General features: G+C 37.8%; 1 protein-coding gene across 1 annotated transcript in view; it reads right to left on the bottom strand.

The window, feature by feature from the left end:
- c1qtnf12 (C1q and TNF related 12) overlaps positions 1–18,314 on the bottom strand; it is a 37,113-nt gene that overhangs the window by 15,825 nt on the left and 2,974 nt on the right. Inside the window, exons 2-3 of the mRNA XM_022677090.2 lie at positions 1,846–1,950; positions 818–929 (exon numbers count right to left, since the gene is read on the bottom strand). Of these exons, the coding sequence (XP_022532811.1) occupies positions 818–929; positions 1,846–1,950 (217 nt within the window). The remainder of the gene's footprint in view (positions 1–817; positions 930–1,845; positions 1,951–18,314) is intronic.

The following is an 18,314-nucleotide window of genomic DNA, read 5'->3' as shown; positions in this document are numbered from 1 at the left end:
GCCGACCCCAACGCCTGACTCCAATTAACACTTTAACCATCACAACCAATCTGTGTAAAATAACTACTGTTCACTGTTACGAGTGACTGTGTGAAGCAGTCGATAATATAAAGAGTCGATAATGAAGAAGATGATAACGAAAAAGAGTCAATAATGAAAAAAGTCGATATCAAAAAGAATAAAAAAATTTAAAAGTAGATAATAAAAAGAATCAAAGGATATTTTTTCCTTGTTTATTTTTCATATTTTGCTTTGATGTTGTAACATTTTTTAAATCATCTGTACTTAAAAATAGTTCACAAAGGACAATCTGTGTTAGATATATTAAATATATTTAAGAATAAATAAAATCCCACTGTTATTATCTTACATTGATTCTTTTATTTTACATTTAAAAATCCATTAATAAAAGTGTTAAAAAGAAGAATTGCGATTAATCGTGATTAATCTTAATAAATCACGATTAATCTCATTATATTGTGATTAATCACTCCTTTTTCAATCAACAATTCAAGCAGAACAATTTAAACAGGAGTTTAAGTGTTCTATCACACAAGCTCACATCAATGTACCTAAAATGTATTTGAACAGCGGCAAAAATACCATATAAGCAGTAAACCTAATATATATTATATGTTACGAACTTAATTTAATTACATGCTAGTATTGATTTAGTATAAATTAAATTTTGGAGTATTTTCTATTTATTTATTTTACTTTTTTTTTCACGAGTTAATGTAGTTTTTTGCTGCTCTACGCTAGGCTAACGTTTCTCATACATTAAGCCTGGTATGTAAATGTGTTTGTAAGAGCTCACCTTTGATCATCTCTTTAAACTCCTGCAGCAGAACCTCCTGAGTGACCTCTGCTCCGGGGGACCCTGGGGGACCCTGTGGCCCTGGGGGGCCGGGAGGTCCTGGAGGTCCCGGCTGAAACACAACACATTTCTTTTTAGCCTCAGACCCTCAGCTCTGACTGGTAATGAATTCCTTACAAACTCTCACACAAACAGCTGACTGATGTGTGATTTCCTTTACTTCAGTTTCTTTGATTTTACCAAATTGAAAACCTCTGGAATATAACCAAGAGGAAGATGGATGATCACAAGCCATCAAACCACCAAACTGAACTGCTTGAATTATTTTTTTTGCACCAGGAGTAAAGCAGCATAAAGTTATCCAAAAGCAGTGTGTAAGACTGGTGGAGGAGAACATGATGCCAAGATGCATGAAAAAAAACTGTGATTAAAAACCAACCAGAATTATTGCACCAAATATTGATTATTTCTGAACTCTTAAAACTTTATGAATATGAACTTGTTTGTTTTCTTTGCATTATTTGAGGTCTGAGAGCTCTGCATCTTTCTTCCTATTTCAGCCATATAATTTCTTTAGAGCTGTATTGTAATGAATATAGCACGTCTATGTCATTATCAGTACAGTGATGGCAGCACTCAGAGCTAAAGCTAGTAGTGTTATAGAATGTAAACAGTGGTGTTTTATAAGCTTCTTCTGCACTTTTTAAGTTATTAACGCCTCGTTTTAAATGTCAGGGCTCTCCGGATTCTATCAAGGAGGTGTGGAAGAGCTACTTTGAGCTGGATAACGGTGTAAAAAGTGATTTATCAGGGTAAATTATGCCCCGTCTATACCACCCAGTCTGAAGGGTGTTTTGGACAAACTGTTAAAATTTCTGGATCTCTGTACGCTGTTCATCAAAGATAAGAACTTTTTATCATGTTTTACTACAACAAAAGTCCATTTTACACCAGAGTTCTCCTTTAAATCCAGCTCTACTTAGCTGTATTTCTATCAATAAGTAAGATATATAAAATCTGCAGTGTACCAGTGGTCGCTTTCGTTTCCGGCACTTTCCTGGGAAGTTGCCCACAGGTCTTTTGACAAAGTCCATCCAGGATCCATGGGGATCTACTCTGTGGCCTTCAGCAACCTGCAAAAAACAACAATGATCACTTCAGTGAACGCAGAAGAGAATTTACAATAATTTAATGTTATTTTTGGCGTTTAAATCAAGTTTTCTTGATTAGACATTCAAAAATCACTGTTTTCCCTTTCTCTCTGAGTTTCTGCATTTTTATCCTCTTTTTTATCCTCAGTGAGCCTTTGAGAACACCACTAATTACGCGATTTATCAGACGTGTTAGCCTGGAGCCGTGGTCCAATTGGCAGCGGGTGCAAAAGATTGTATGTAGGTAAAACTAAATCCAGTGAGTCATAATTTCTGATTACAAACCCTCAGTGGAAAATCCTGCCTAAAGATACTATTAAATGGTGCCAGACATCAAGACAGGTCTCTCTCTCTCTCTCTTTTTCTTTTTTCTCTGTTTTTGCAAACACTAATACACTATATTACAGAAAGAACTTGCATTAGTGTGCCCTTCTGGACGAATGGTCAAAAATTTACATAAACACACTCCTAAACCTTGCGGAAAGCCTTCTCAGAAGAGTTGAATCTATAGCTGCAAAAGGTGGGCTGATATCATATTAAACTCTATGGATTAAGAATGGGATGTGTGTCCAATGGCTTGTGAGTTTAATATGATATCAGCCCACCTTTTGCAGCTTTAACAGCTATAACTGCTTTAACTCTTTTGGAAAGGCTTTTCACAAGGTTTAGGACTGTGTTTACGACTGTGTTTACACTGCTGTTGCTGCTGCAGCTCAGCCAATCCAATCAGCTCTCCCTCCTGCCCCGCCCCTAAACCCATACATCACCCAGTGCCACTCCTAAACTACCCCTCCCATTTTTTAGCCTTTCTCAAAATTTGAGCTGAGGGGGGAGTCAACAAAAATCAGGGGGTTTAGATTTCAGATCTCAAATATTGCAAAAAACAAGTTCATATTCATAAAGTTTTAAGAGTTCAGAAATAAATATTTGGTTAAATAACCCTGGTGGTTTTTAATCACAGTTTTAATTTCATGCATCTTGGCATCATGTTCTCTTCCTCCACCAGTCTTACACACTGCTTTTGGATAACTTTATGCTGCTTTACTCCTGGTGCAAAAATTAAATCAAGCAGTTCAGTTTGGTGGTTTGATGGCTTGTGATCATCTGTCTACCTCTTGATTATATTCCAGAGGTTTTCAATTTGGTACAATCAAAGAAATTCATCATTTGTATATATTTCCAGAGCTGTATATTAGACATGTTTACACATGTGAAATTATTTGGCACAACTGTTGGTGGTCTTTTTTAAAATCTAGTGCGGCAAGTTGCCATACATTTCAGTAATTTTTACAGTGTATGAATTTCTCTTGAAGAGTAAAACAGACGCAGACACTGGATGTTTTACGTCACGCTGAAACAGAGTCTGTGTTTCTGGCCTGGTCCTTCCAGTAAACATGGAGGAGCTGAAGCTCATTTTTCAGCGGGAGTCTGTTAGCTCACACAGAGGTTATCGAATATGCAATCTGCAGAATTCTGATATAATTCATGCTCTTTGGCAACAGCCTGAGTTCTCCAAATCCCAACCTGGACTGGCTTCAGTGATCATCAATCAAAGAGTGACTCCCGTTTCTTGGACAATTCTCCAAATGTGGCTATTTTTGCAATGATAGCTGTTTTGGAATGCTTGATTGCAGCCACAGTGCACTACAGTACACTCTAAACACACTGTACACCATGAACTGAGGAGCCAAAGGGGTTCTCTGGAGCGATGCCACTGCTGAGGAACTACTGGTTCTGAACTGAATTACTGAGTTTCTATGTTCTGCATGTTTGAATGGGGAAAAAACACTTAAAAATGATGAGTTTCTTTGTTTTTTCCCAAATTAAAAACCTCTGGAATATAATCAAGAGGAAGAACCAAACTGAACTGCTTGAATTTTTGCATCAGGAGTAAAGCAGCATAAAGTTATCCAAAAGCAGTGTGTAAGACTGGTGGAGGAAGAGAACATAATGCCAAGATGCATGAAAAAAAATTATTAAAGTGATTAAAAACAAGGGTTATTCCACAAATATTGAAATATTGAAGTTCTGCATCTTATTATTTGTTATTTCAGCCATTTCTCATCATTTTCTGTAAATAAATGCTCTAAATTACAATATTTTATTTGGAATTTGGGAGAAATGTTGTCTGTATTTAATAGAATAAAACCACAATGTTAATTTTATAAACCTATAAATAGCAAAATCAGAGAAACTGATTCAGAAACTGGATCAGAAAGTGCTCTCTTCATTTTTTCCAGAGCTGTATAACCCTCTCATGACCTTCATAAACCTACAGTACATAAACATTAGCTGTATGTAGACCTATCGCAACAAGCGTCTGTGTTCACAAAGGCAGTTTCGATATTGTTCATACCAGAAACTGTTATGACAACTGACGCACGGAATAATCCTTTATAAATATTTACTCAGATTTATATCAGGTGTCCTACACTTTATATCACGCTTACGTACACTGACAAGCCAACAGTCATAGCGTGGTAATAGCAGCATAGCAGTGTATAAACTGATCATTAAGTGTTACCTCAGGGGATGGCTCAGGAATGCCCACAATTGTATAAGATGTAAGGTGTTATCTTGTGAGTGAGGATGAATACCGGTCAATTGCAGATTGCTCAGATGGATTTAGGGTGTGATATTCCAAAAAAGAAGTTCATTGCTATATAAAAGTAATTATAATTGCATTAATATTAGGGGTGGGCAACATGGCCCTGATAAAATATCACAATATTTTAGGGTATTTTTTGCAAAAATTATATTTTTTGTATTCTTCTTTGTATTCATTTAAAAAATAATACAGCAACAAAAGTAGGATTCAGTAGAAACCAAAACACCTATACACATTTGTCTGTTTCACAAACAGTAACAGTAACTTATCAAGACTCTGATTTTGTATAAAATAAAAATAGTGGAACAAAAAAAATAAAGTAATTTAAGAACAAAAATCTACCAAAAAACTAAAGTCGTGAAAACAGGGGCTATAAATACTAGTGAGTCCAGGTGTGAGCAATCAATAGCACGGTGAGACGGAACGTCAATGTGTCACGTGATCCAGCATATTCGGAGAACTGAGCGCAGGTGCACCATGGGAAATGGAGTGTCTTTCTGGACAAACAAACAGAATACAGAATTGACTTCTTTCTAGAATATTGACATATCATGATATGGATTTTTTTTTTTGCTGTGTCGTATTGCCGTATTTTTAGTGATATTATTGTATGCGATACGATATGCCACACCCCTGATTAATATGCTATTGTATTATTATAACTACTGTATTATTTTTACTAATGTATTATTATTACTATTGTATCATTATTATTATTATTGCTATTATTGTATTATCTGATAGGTAAGCATCAGTGGCATGGAATTTTTTTTTTTATTATTTGAAAATAATATTGTGGATTGCGATACTTTCTGTAAACGATATATCATCCAAGATCTTGAGGCCTAATGATCATCCAAGCCTAAACCCACTTAAGAAGACTTTTTTTTATTTTTTTCAGACTGTCGTTTTCTATCAGAGTGTTGAGAAATCACTGTACTTTTTCAGAAGATGCTGGAGAGCCACCAGCGCTGTGACTCAAAACAAATAAAACTCTCTGCCGCTCGCTGAACGGTTCAGAATGAAGCCGTTAACAACCAGGAACCTCCCAACCAGGAACTGTCGACGCTTTATTTAGGTGAAACTTAGCGCTGCGTGAATTTCTATAACCACAGAAATGAGCTGAATCTCCTCGTCCCTAAACCCGGAGCGAGGGCGGTGATAGGAGACAGAGGCGGAGATAGGGGAGAGCGCGGAGGTGAGTGAGCTGTCTGAAATGGAATTTGTTTAGGTTTGGCAGCGAGACACGGATCACTTATCTGTTAAACTAACATGAAGCTTTTCTTCACAGAAAGATTTCACCTCTCTTTTGATATGTGGCTACAGAATAACCCCTTGTTTTTCCTTTTCTCTGTTTTTCTGTTTTTCAGACTGAAGGAGGTTCGTGTTTTTGGCTGTGAGACATTTCTTTTTTTTCCCTCCGCTTCTCTTCTCTTTTTTTTGGTGACAGCAGACAAAATAAACAATTTAACTAGTGCACTAAAGCTCTTTATACATGCTGTTATTGTGCTGTAGAAATCTGGAGATACTGTAGATAAAAGAGGGGAAGATTTGGAGGGTTTGCTTGATTTTACAGAAACTTCAGAGGGAAATTATCCAGGTCTTTTCCACTCTCTGCATTTTGTGCATTAATAAGTGGTTAATAATATGGTAATATTATGGTAACGGATTATATTTATCCATAAATTAAATATTAATTTCCTACTTGTGACTGATTAATAAGTAGGAAAAATTGTGGGCGTAATAGCTCTAGTTGTATTTACACATTAATTAATTTACCATTTTTTATTTGAATATACCGTACATGTACTTTACTAAGGACAAAGGATTAAATTGTAAATTTTGTAAAAGCCATTTCTAAACCTCAGTCTATTTCCATTGCTACTTACCAGCTGTAATTTGTTATCCAATATATTGTTTGATAAAAAAAAAGTATTTAAAATATATTATTTTTTTATAACACTAAAATATTTTTTTTTACTTTAATTCCCTGGTAGTTTACTGCAAAATTATGCTTAAATGAGCTTAAATGGCAAATATATATATATATATCCAATTCTAGCCATATGCTTGGTAATGCCTTCTATGACATATTCCTGTTTACAGTGTTCCAATACTGGTTTACATCTTGTTGCCATGAGCATGCTGTCCGGTGTTCAGCCTCACTCACTTAACAGATAACACCTCACAACTTATACAAGCCGTCCCTTGAGGCAGGACTTCATTTTTACTAATACTGATACTGATACCATAACTTTTGTCATATCGGTGTGACAGCAGCATTAATGACAGCAGCTACAGGGTTATTCTACGTTTATAAGACAGTTATACTGCAGTTCCCAAGTACCACATTTTTAATTTCATTTAAGGTGCGATTAAAATCCTTTAAATAAATAAATTCTATCAGTCAGGTATTAAGGAGCATTATTAGTATTAGCATTAGCCGCTAACGACAGCACTAGCTATTTCCCCATTCAGAGGTGAGTTTTATCGGACAGTAGCCTGCTCCTAACCCTGGCTAGCACTGCTGGAGCAGTATTAGCATTTCCTGCTAATAGTGCTAGGTCTTTCGCCGTTAATAGGTGAGTATTTTCAGATTGTAGTCTGTATGTTTACTGTGTTAAAACAAGCTATGTGCGATAAACCACTAGCTAATATTGCCCTGGCCTACCGGAGCACTCAGGGTTCCTCAGAGTAGCAGTTAGCTTCAAATGCTAATGCTCCAGCCTTAGTGATGAAGAAACTCAGGAGTCTAAGCTTACTGTAAGTAAACGGAAGTGTTTTACTCACCCAAATAAAGAGTTTCAACATCTATTAACATTCAGCACCTGCTTGGCTTTAAAAGAAAGTCTTTTTATTACAGTTTTGTTTACTAAGCTTAGCTAAGTTGGCTAAGTTACTTAGCTTAGTTAAGTTAGCTACCCACCACCACCACTCATCGACGAGACATGCTAAAAATAGAAGATCCTTACAATGTCTCTTAAAAAGCGCCTTATATATAAAAATAGACCAGAAAAGTAGCTCCATTCAAGCTTAGCCGTTTTTCCGAAGTCCAGTGGCCAATGAGTTTGTCAACACCTTCACTAAAGCACTTTAAACTATACGAGAATCCTCTATAACCACTGTGGCTGAACAGAATCAAATGGAGCATGAGGAGACCCCATAATTCTGTCAAAGCAGGGATTAACTCTCAGCGAGATGAAGCCGGACCACCTCGTGTTCTTTTCAGTGTCGCTACAGTGTGAATCAGCCCGGCTACAGCCTGAGGGAGCGAATAAACTCATCACTGCTGTGTCAAGAAACAAGTTGTGGACTGTGAGCATATAATTAAACAGACTGCGCCGACGGGTTTCAGACCAGGACAACGACGGTGCCAAACCACCACCTTCCTCCCAAACCAATCATGTCTTTACTTCCTTCAGAAACAGAAGTGCTGATTAAGGTTGGATAGTTATTGAATATACAGCTCTGTGAAAAAAGATGAGTTTCTTAGATTTTACCAAATTGAAAACCTCTGGAATATAATCAAGAGGAAGATGGATGATCACAAGCCATCAAACCACCAAACTGAACTGCTTGAATTTTTGCACCAGGAGTAAAGCAGCATAAAGTTATCCAAAAGCAGTGTGTAAGACTGGTGGAGGGGGACATGATGCCAATAAAATGAAATGTATGAAAACTGTGATTTAAAAACCAACCAGGGTTATTCCACCAAATATTGATTATTTCTGAACTCTTAAAACTCTTATATGAATATGAACTTTTCTTTGAATTATTTGAGGCCGGAAAGCTCTGCATCTCTCCTTTCTCATTTTCTACAATGTTCATTGTATTTAAATATATATACTTAGAATTAGCGAAATCAGAGAAACTGACTTTTTCCAGAGCTGTGTATAACATATTTAATTACTCAAATAGCAAATAACAGATGGAAACGTTTTAAAAAAGTAAAGAAAAAAAATCCTACTTTTTTTTACTATTAAAAGCCTTTAAACATAATTGTCATTTTGAATAATAAACATGTTATTCATATGGTTATTGTAGATTCTAATATAATTTTTCTGTTGTTTCTGAAAGGGGCCGTCTAGAAATTACATTCCTTGGTTTCTGAAAAGGGAGCATCTGTAAATTGCATCATTCTGTATTTGAAAGGGACCGTCATCAAATTACATCTTCTGGTTTCTAATAGGGACCATATGCAAACCACATGTGTTACGGAAGGGGCTGTCTACAAAATGCATCACTGTTGATGCAAAAAAATGTCAGTAAGTAAAATGTCTACTTCAAAAAATAGTTTCTAATAGGGAACATCCTCAAACTGCATTGATTGGTTTTTGAAAAGGGATCATCTACAAACTACATTGATTGGTTTCTAAAAAGGGACCATCATCAAATTATATCTCTTGGTTTCTAAAGGGAATGTGTACAAACCACATGTGTTCTGGAAGGGACCGTCTACATTTTGCATCACGTCTAAAAGAGACAGTCCAAAATTACATTCCAAATGTCTACAAAAGACATCACTTAGTTGCTACAGGGGACTGTCTACAAATTACATCACTGTCTGTAAAAACAGGCTGCAAATGATGTCATTAGGTTCTAAAAAGGACGTCACTGGGTCTAAAATAGTAAAATTACAAATTACAAATAACATGACTTGTATAGGGACTGTCTACAAATTACAATACATAGTTTTTGTATATAAATTACAAATCACATGACTTCTAAAAAGGACTGTCTACAAATTACAATGCAAATGTGTGGAAGGGACCGTCTACAAATAGTACCACTTGGTTTCTTACAGAGACAATCTATAACTACATCAGTAAGTCTAAAAAAGGCATTCTGCAAATTTCATCATATACTGAAAGAAAAGTCTAAAAATGACACTACTTGTTTATGTAAGAGACAGTCTACAAATGACATCACTGGGTCTAAAACAGCCTGCCTAGAAATGACTTCAGTGGGCCTAAAATAGACAGTCTACAAATGACATCATATTATTTCTAAAAAGGACCTGTCTACAAATAGCATCTCTTGGTTTCTGAAAGGGAACATCCACCAAATACGTCCCTTGGCTCCTAAACATGCAGCTCTTAAAAATGATGAGTTTCTTTGATTTTACCAAATTAAAAACCTCTGGAATATAATCAAGAGGAAGATGGATGATCACAAACCATCAAACCATCAAACTGAACTGCTTGATTTTTTTGCACCAGGAGTAAAGCAGCATAAAGTTATCCAAAAGCAGTGTGTAAGACTGGTGGAGGAGAGAGAACATGATGCCAAGATGCATGAAAAAAACTGTGATTAAAAACAGGGTTGTCTGTGGTTTATAGCAAAAAACAACCATGTTCATTTTAATCAAACATATAAACTATAAATAGCAAAATCAGAGAAACTGATTCAGAAACTGAAGTGAGCTGTATAATGTATCATGTTTGTACATGTTTTTATACTCCATTCATTTACGAAAATGAGTAAATTGTGAAATAACAGCTAATGCATGTTTAATAAACTCATATTTAATCATTTTTATAAAATGTTGATGTAGTGATCTGCACTGGAACACTTCCTTCCCAACTTTTGGGGCAAGACTTGAAATGGAAAAATGGAAAAAGCTTCAAATTAGGTGAATATTTTGAGAAATAGCCGTGACGAGTCGAAGTGTCCAAGAGCTTGTGTTTCAGCGTAACTCCGCCCACGTGTTTTTACAGAGCCGGTTGTTGTTTTTTTTCTCTGATGATTTCGGTGTGTGGTTGTTAAAATAACGGTGCCTTTTGAGTCGAGGCTGCCAAGTGCTCCATTATGGCTCATGAAAAAGAAAAAGCCGAGCAAACCACCTAGACATGGAGACAGTGTGTGTGTGTGTGAGTGTGTGTGCTGGTGGGAAGAGAAGAATTTCACCCACTAATGTATGCCTCCTACTGAACTAATCTATGGAGGATGAAAGAAAAGCACAAACCTCCTTAATTTATTAGAACATGAATAAAACGCTGGCAGCCGCGGCGGGTTTATGTGGATTTTGGAAAGACGATGTTTTGCTTAAACCGCAGAACCGACGAGGTTAAACCAATCAGCGCTGGGTATAAGATAAGCAATGGCTAATTAGCGAAAGTATGAGATACACCTACATCTACATGTGTGTAATTATAAAGTAATTTGACTGCAACGTTTAACCTCGCCACAGAAAAACGGCTTGTCATTGTCTGTGCTGCTGCTTTTCGGTTTGGGGTTTTACGAGAAAAACCCTGCTGTGTAACTCAGGTTCGGTATTGCTCTGAAAATATGTTGGCACGCATTTGTTGGCATCCCTGCATCAGTGTGTTTGTGCAACCCTACAATTTTTGTCTTTGAACAACTCTTAAACAATTCTTTTAATACAATGCAGCACGCTACAATTGTTATCTGCGCCTTTTAACTGTTGAGCATTGGGTAAAAGAATATGAAATGCTTTGAGGTCAAACTTAAACAGGATTTTTACATTTTGCATGGCTTTAAAACAGTGAACTTGTATTCGAACATGAAAAAAAGACCTTAACCAAGTTCTCCTGCATGATATTTGTTTAACATTTAAAGGAAATTTGAAAATGAGCTTATTTTGAGCAACAAAAAGCCGGAGAAACGGTTAGCGGAGGCAGCGAGCCACAGCAAACATAAACACAGCCATAAAACTCTGGCCTTGAAGCCACTATCAACAGCCATGCAGCACTTCGCCGCAGAACGGAGTCCTAATGATTGTGTAGGCTTGGTGTCTTTCTGCCGTCGCTGTGAGCTCGCTTATGATAACATTATATAAGTCAAGCTATTTTTTGCCATGACTTTGCATTAGGCTTAATATTTTCCGCAGCGTTGCATTTACTGACAGGCACGCAGGCAGAACCCCCAAGCCTATAATTAGGCCCGTGCACGCAAACTAGACTAAATATCACATAAATACTGCACACTGCATTTACAAGTTGTCATATTCTGAAACAGACTGCTGTAGCAGCAAAGCAAGGGTCGTGATTTTTTCCTGTTTATTCGCATAGGCTGTTATAGGGGTGTAGAGAAGGGAGAAGTTGATTTTAAGTGAACTTTTTGTCATTACAGTACAATAAAACAAATTTCTACTTGTATCTCAGCTTGAAAACCCAAGGTCAGAGCTCAGTGATAGCCAAAGCGCATCTCTAAAAGCAGAAAAAGAGAGAGTTCAGCTAGAAAAAACATACTTAATAGAAATACACAATACAAAATCGGAAATGCTAATACCCTACTAAAAATCTGACAAAACAACTTTACTTTAAGCTTTATATATAGAGTAAACAAACACAATCTGGACCCAATATTAGCGATCTATAAGTGAGCCATCAACCGTGAACCATGCAGCTTTATTTAGGGCGTGTCAGTGTGTCTTTGCTATCATAACGACGGGAAAAGTACACACACCTTGCACAGCTTGAAATGCACAAAAAGTATGTACTAATTCTCCTAATTAATCATGTGTTTTTGATTGGTTAATTTTGGGAATAAAATGAAATAAACCAATCAGAGTGTCACTTGCTCATCATTACCTTTAAGAGTCAGGTACGCTCTGACCTTTTATGGCAGATTGCTATTTTAACCACGCAGCTTTCTGGGGAAACTGGGCTGAAGGAGCTTCAGCAGCTCATTTAAGGGAACAGCATTGTTATTTTGGACTGCTGCTGTGTTGCGAAGATAGCGATGAACGTCTGTTGACTGTTGGCGTCTGTATAAGTTGTATTCAGTCAGTGGAGCTGCTGTGTTTTTCGTCGCCGAGATAAACAAGCAAAACTCCAGAAGTTTACCTGAACACACCTCATTTCCAGACCAACACGCCCATCAGTGTAGATACAGTATATTTGCTATTTTAAAGGTATCAACAGTTTAACAGTACTTTAACGCTCTTTCAACAGCAAGAATGAATTGAAAATAGGATTTTTTTAGTTCTTCATGATTCATCACTTTTTTACTTATTATTACTACTTTTTGTTTGAGCCCTTCTACTTTTTTGAGCTTCTTTTACTACAAATTTAAGAAACGATGAATCAAACCTACGTGATTTAAGGTGGTTCTGCCCACCTCTGAAGGTATGTTCCCATCCCATCTCCTCTCCATTTCTTTTTTTTTTTTTTTTTACGACTTGGCGGACAGATTTACGGCGGCGATTACGCGCACTCACTTAAGCAAAGCCTCCTGCGCCGTACCTGCAATTAAGCTTTCCGTTAGTGAACGATTATGAGGCTTCGGATGGCGGCGCGGCAATACAAAAGAGAAATGATCATCAAGCGGCAGGACCCCTTTCAAAGGGCATCATTTAACAGGTAACAGAGCTGGAGTAGATTTCATTATGGAGGTTCTCATTATTCTGTAATTCTCATAATTCCTGAGCTCTGATAACCGGCTAATACACTCCAAATGGACGATAGATAGGCCCAGAGATCTTTTCTTTCTCTCTTTCTCTCTCTCTCTCTTTCTTTCTTTGTGTGTATGCTGAATATTTGTTTGGCAGTTACCATAAAGTTCCTTTCATCACGTTCTTACGTACACAGTGAAGCAGGCAGTTAACTGCTGTGTTATTACTCGAGGGGAAAGTTGGAAAGACGCCCATTAGGCCCGCAGGTCATTAAAGCAGCGACAACAGAGACGGCTGTATCTCATTTGCGCTGTGATGTAGCACGCGCTTTCACAAAAGGCGCCAACTCGCGCCGCCGAACCGCTTAGAACTTTCCACCATCGGGATCTGAGGGAAGGCAGCAGGGCCCCTGCGTTGTTTTGAAAATCTCCGCAGTGTAAACATTGTATAGATATAGATTTTTTTTGCTTTTGCGTGTACGCGGAGCGCGCATTCCTTGCTAGTGAAGACATGTGAGGAGGATAAGCCACAAGGCCTATTATGAGATTCTGCAGAATTACCCAGCCCTCCTCCTTTACACAAGGGCTGACAAGAAGCTGATTGGAGCATCACACCTGCTTTTTGTGCCCAAATTACAGTGTTGAGATGTCGTTTTTGTGCGGGCGCTCGTTTTTCACCCCCGTCTTTATCTGTGGTAGGTCAAATGGACAGTTGATTGCAGCTTGATGACTTTGATGCTCGATTCGGTGAGGGATCCTGACAAGGTTCTGCACAGCAGTGGTTCTTGATTACTTGCCAGTAAGGGTGTGTACTGGCAAGAACTTGGGCATAAAAGACATATCACGATTCATACACTATAGCCCTATGATTCAATATATATATGTATTTATATATCACAATTTATTGCGATACTGTGAGCAAGACCAGTCAAAAGTTTGGGCACACCGTCTTATTTAAAGTTTTTCTTCTTTTCTTTTCTCCTACATAATAAACTCATAAAGTTAGTTTAACAAACTAACTACTTCTAACCTCATTTCCTTCTTCCCCTCCTTCACATCTCTATCCCATTATTTCACTTTGACATCCTTTAAGCCCTATCTAAAGATGTTTTTTACTTTGCCTTCTATTACTTTTGTTCTTCACTATTGTAAGTCGCTTTGGACAAAAGCGTCTGCCAAATGTAATGTAATATAATGTAACGTAAAGGAACTACTAAGGAATCATGTAATAATTTTGTTGTTTGGTGGTCCTGATGAGAGCCAGTTTCATCATAACGTATTGATGGTCTTTTTTCGGATTGACTGACCTTCATTTATTTTCTTGAAGTATTTTTTTCTTTATTTAGTTAAATAGTTGTTGCTTCTCATAATCTGGATTAGAACATTACTCAAATATTCACTATTCACTGGGTACCACTTTATAACAAGACTACCTTTATAAAGTGTTTATAAATGGTTTACAATTAGTTTATTAATGGTTACTAATTAGGTTGTAAATGCCTTAAAATCATCAATAATCAGTTATAACACATATGTAGAAAGGGCAACAATATAGATGGCTGTGTAATATAGTTCACTATTTGGCAAACAACAGGTCATTGTTGCCCTTTCTATGTGTTATAAGTGATTATTAATGATTATTAATCATTTACAACCTAAAAAGTAACCATTAATAAACTAATTGTAAACCATTTATAAACCCTTTATAAAGGTTGTCTTATTTTAAAGTGGTACTATTCACTGTATACCTGTAACTCTACCTCTTCACTACTTTACTTTAACTGATGCTCTCAAACTAACATTATTAAGAGGCAAGACTCTTGACAAGTTCAGCACAGCTGTTAACTGAAAGCCTGAATTCCAGGAGATTCTCCCTCATAAAGCTGACTAGTGAAACCCACTAAAAACAGTTTTAACCCACAAAACTGACCACTTTAAACCCATTAATACAATAAAGCACTGCTCTAAGCACAAGCTCCACTTGTTCAAGTATATGTGACGTCTAAAAATTTTAAGTTAGATTGGTGTCAAAAAGTAAATCAATCAAAATGAAACAAAATGAAATGATATCTAAATCGCACAGCTCGTGCAACTGGAAAAGATGGAAAACGGAACGAGCCTTTCCAGAACGAGATTTCACAATCTGTAGAAAAGCTCCATCACAGTGCATCACTTTTGCCTGAACTGAGATCATCCGCAGTGTGAACGCTCTGCGTCTATATCCTGTTTTAATGCTCTTTCGCTCGTGTTTAAGCCCTGAAACCGATCCTCGGCCCATAACCCCGAATGTCAGCTAAACCCAAAATCCTTAGCCCAGGTGACGCTCTTTGGCAGCGACACAATCTGGCATAACACAGGGTCTTAGTGTGATTATGTCATTACTCTCTGATCGCATGGGACAAGATGAAAAGAATGTAAGCAAGAGGAGGGGGGGGGGCGGCTAATCCTCCTCAAGGTGTCCCCTTTCAGGACCCTTTCTGTCGGGGCTTTGCGAGGGGGAGCGGGGGCGAGGGGGTAGGGGGCGCACCGCCCCTATCGAATGTCCCAGACACAGCGGAGTCAGGCTGGCCCGAGAATGACAGAATCAATGGGCTGGGGAAGAGCTCTGCCAAGGGACTTTAAATATCTCCCCACCTAAACTTTCCCAGGAATTACATCATGGCAGCCTGCCTGTGCCGGACCACGGTGAGAGGAAGAAGAGGAAAAGAAGAAGAAGAAGTTTCAGAAGAAGAGCTATAATGACATTAATGCTGAGAATAACAATAAGAACAACAACAAGAAGAACTGCCATATGATCACTCATCATAGCCTCTGCTTCAACACATCCAATCAAACAAATATATTTAAATAAAGATGGTGGCCATTAGGAATGAAGCCAACATACTCATGTAGGGCTCACATGGGTGGACCATGGCCTACGTAGGTTCCAAGTGGAACATGGGTTCTGAATTGGTTTGTACATAATAACTCATTGTTATTGGGAAACCCAAGTGGCTTTCCAAATGGGTCCCATCATTACAGCCCATCTTAATCTCACATGAGTTCCATATTCACTCCATGTGCAAAAGTTTGGTACAAAATGATTTATTTAATGATTTCTTTTTATTTATTTATATTATTTTCTACATTGTAGTTTAATATTGAGGACATAATTAGGTCATAGACATGTTCTGGCCAGGTCGCAGACAGTTTGTTAAAAAATAAATACATAAAGTGGCAGTCCGTATTATTTAGTTTCTGAACTGAAAGCAGAAGCATTTCTGAGTGGCGAAAATAAATAAATAAAGTACTGTGTGTAATGGTACCAGTGTGCTGGAACGACCGTGTTAATGATTATGGCTTACAGCCAATGAAAACCCAAAAATCTCTGTCTCAGAAAATTGTAACATTATATGAGACCAATTTATACTTTTGGTACGCAGTGTGGGCAGTGCGCCAAGTCCTGCTGGAAAATGAAAACCGCATCTCCATAAAAGTTGTTATCAGCAGAGGGAAGCTGTAAGATATGAAGTGCTGTAAGATTTTGTGGGAAAACAAAACTGCACTGACTTTAGACTTGATAATAAAACACAGTGGATCAACACCAGCAGATGACAGACATGTCTCTCCAAACCATCACTGATCATCAGTACATTTTACATTTCATTTAAAGGAAATCAAGGGAGCAGAGTCTGGAGGTCCAAGCTGCTTGAGGTCTAGTCTAGTCTAGGTCAAGTGTGGAGAGCCATGTCATCTGTTGGTGTTGGTCCTAAATAGTTTTCAAGCCTTTAATATTAATCTACAATGTAGTTAATAATCCACATAAAAAGCAAATATTAATGATAATATTAATGAAAAACCCAGGTGGGGACCAATACTGTCATCCACATGTTGGGCTCAGCTGGGCTCCCATACAGAAGGCCTCCAGGTGCCCAACCCCTATACCAACGTCTGCTGAAGTAGCAGCTCACTGCACAACAAACACAGCTCCTGTCTCTGACAGCTGACTTGAGGGAAAGCTGGTGGTTGTTGTGAAGAGTTTTACTGAAGCCGTGTCTGAGCGTGATGGTTGTGTTGTTGGTGCGCTGGTGGAGAGGCTGAGAGATTTATTCGGGAATGCCAGCACAATGGGTGGGCCGGCGGAGAGACGAATGTTCCAATGGAAACCCCTATATCTAAACAATAGCGCAGCAATAAATAAACACAGGCTTGAAATAGCAAAACATTTGTCTTGGTGGAGCCTGAGGGCATGTATGCATACTTGCATTCAAATTCAGCCGCTGCGAGTGGGCGTCATGTGCGGAATAATGTTGCCCAACCATCTCACTCAAGTATGTTGATGCTGATTCAGGTAATCAGAAAATTACATACAGACTTTTGAGAGAGAAAAGGAGAAATTGAAATTAATTAGGCAAAGAAAAGCAAGTATATATATACTTGCAAAAATATTTAACCTAAAATGTTTAAAAAAAACACACTTTCAGTCTTCAGCCGAGTAAGCAATAAGATCAAATAACTTCTACTGAACATCGATTTCAAGAACATGGCTAGAATAGCACTGCTGAGGTAAATACTTGGCTAGAATTGCTCTGCTGAGGTAGATTCATTTGACCAGCACTTCTGATGATAAATCCATGGCTAGAATAGCACTGATGAGGAACATTTGTGATTAAAATAGCATTGCTAAGGTAAATGAATGGCTAGAATAGCACAGCTGCGGTAAATGCATGGCTAGAATTGCACTTTTGAGGTACATTTATGATTAGAGCAGCACTTCTGAGGGTAAGTGTATGTCTAGAATTGCTCTGATAAGGTACTTTTATGACATGAATTGCACTACTAAGGTAAATGTATGGCTAGAATAGCACGGCTGAGCTTAATGTACGGCTAGAATTGTATGGCTGAAGTAAATGTATGATTGGAAGAGCACTGCTGAGGTAGATTTGTGATTAGAATAGCACTAATTGGGTAGATGCATGGTTAGAAATGCACGCTTAAGGTAATTGTATGATTATAACAGCCTTGCTGAGGTAAATGTATGACTAGAATGCACTGCTTTTGAGCATTTTTGGTCAAAAATGTTAATTATCAGTATCCGTATTTTGCAACTTGTTGATGACCCATTTGGTTTAACTCCTAACAGCAGCTCCTTAGCTTCACACTGAAGAAGGCTGTTGAGGAGTCCCCACTGTGATCACTAATTGATGCATTGATTACGCTCACCAAGTGCACATTCCTCACATATTTGAGCCATTCATCCATTTTGACCTTCACACATTTTAGTCTGCACTCTCTCTTTCTCTCTCTTCTTCTTTCTTTCTCTCCTCTCTTGTCTGGGCAGGGCACACCTGCTCCAACAAGGCTGAGAGCTGGGCATTGCCCAATCAAGTTCTTCGCCCTCATT

This window comes from Astyanax mexicanus, chromosome 13 (assembly GCF_023375975.1).
Source record: "Astyanax mexicanus isolate ESR-SI-001 chromosome 13, AstMex3_surface, whole genome shotgun sequence".
Lineage (NCBI taxonomy): Eukaryota > Metazoa > Chordata > Actinopteri > Characiformes > Acestrorhamphidae > Astyanax > Astyanax mexicanus.
The sequence above is the reverse complement of the archived record's forward strand: the minus strand, read 5'-3'. Positions and strand labels throughout refer to the sequence as shown.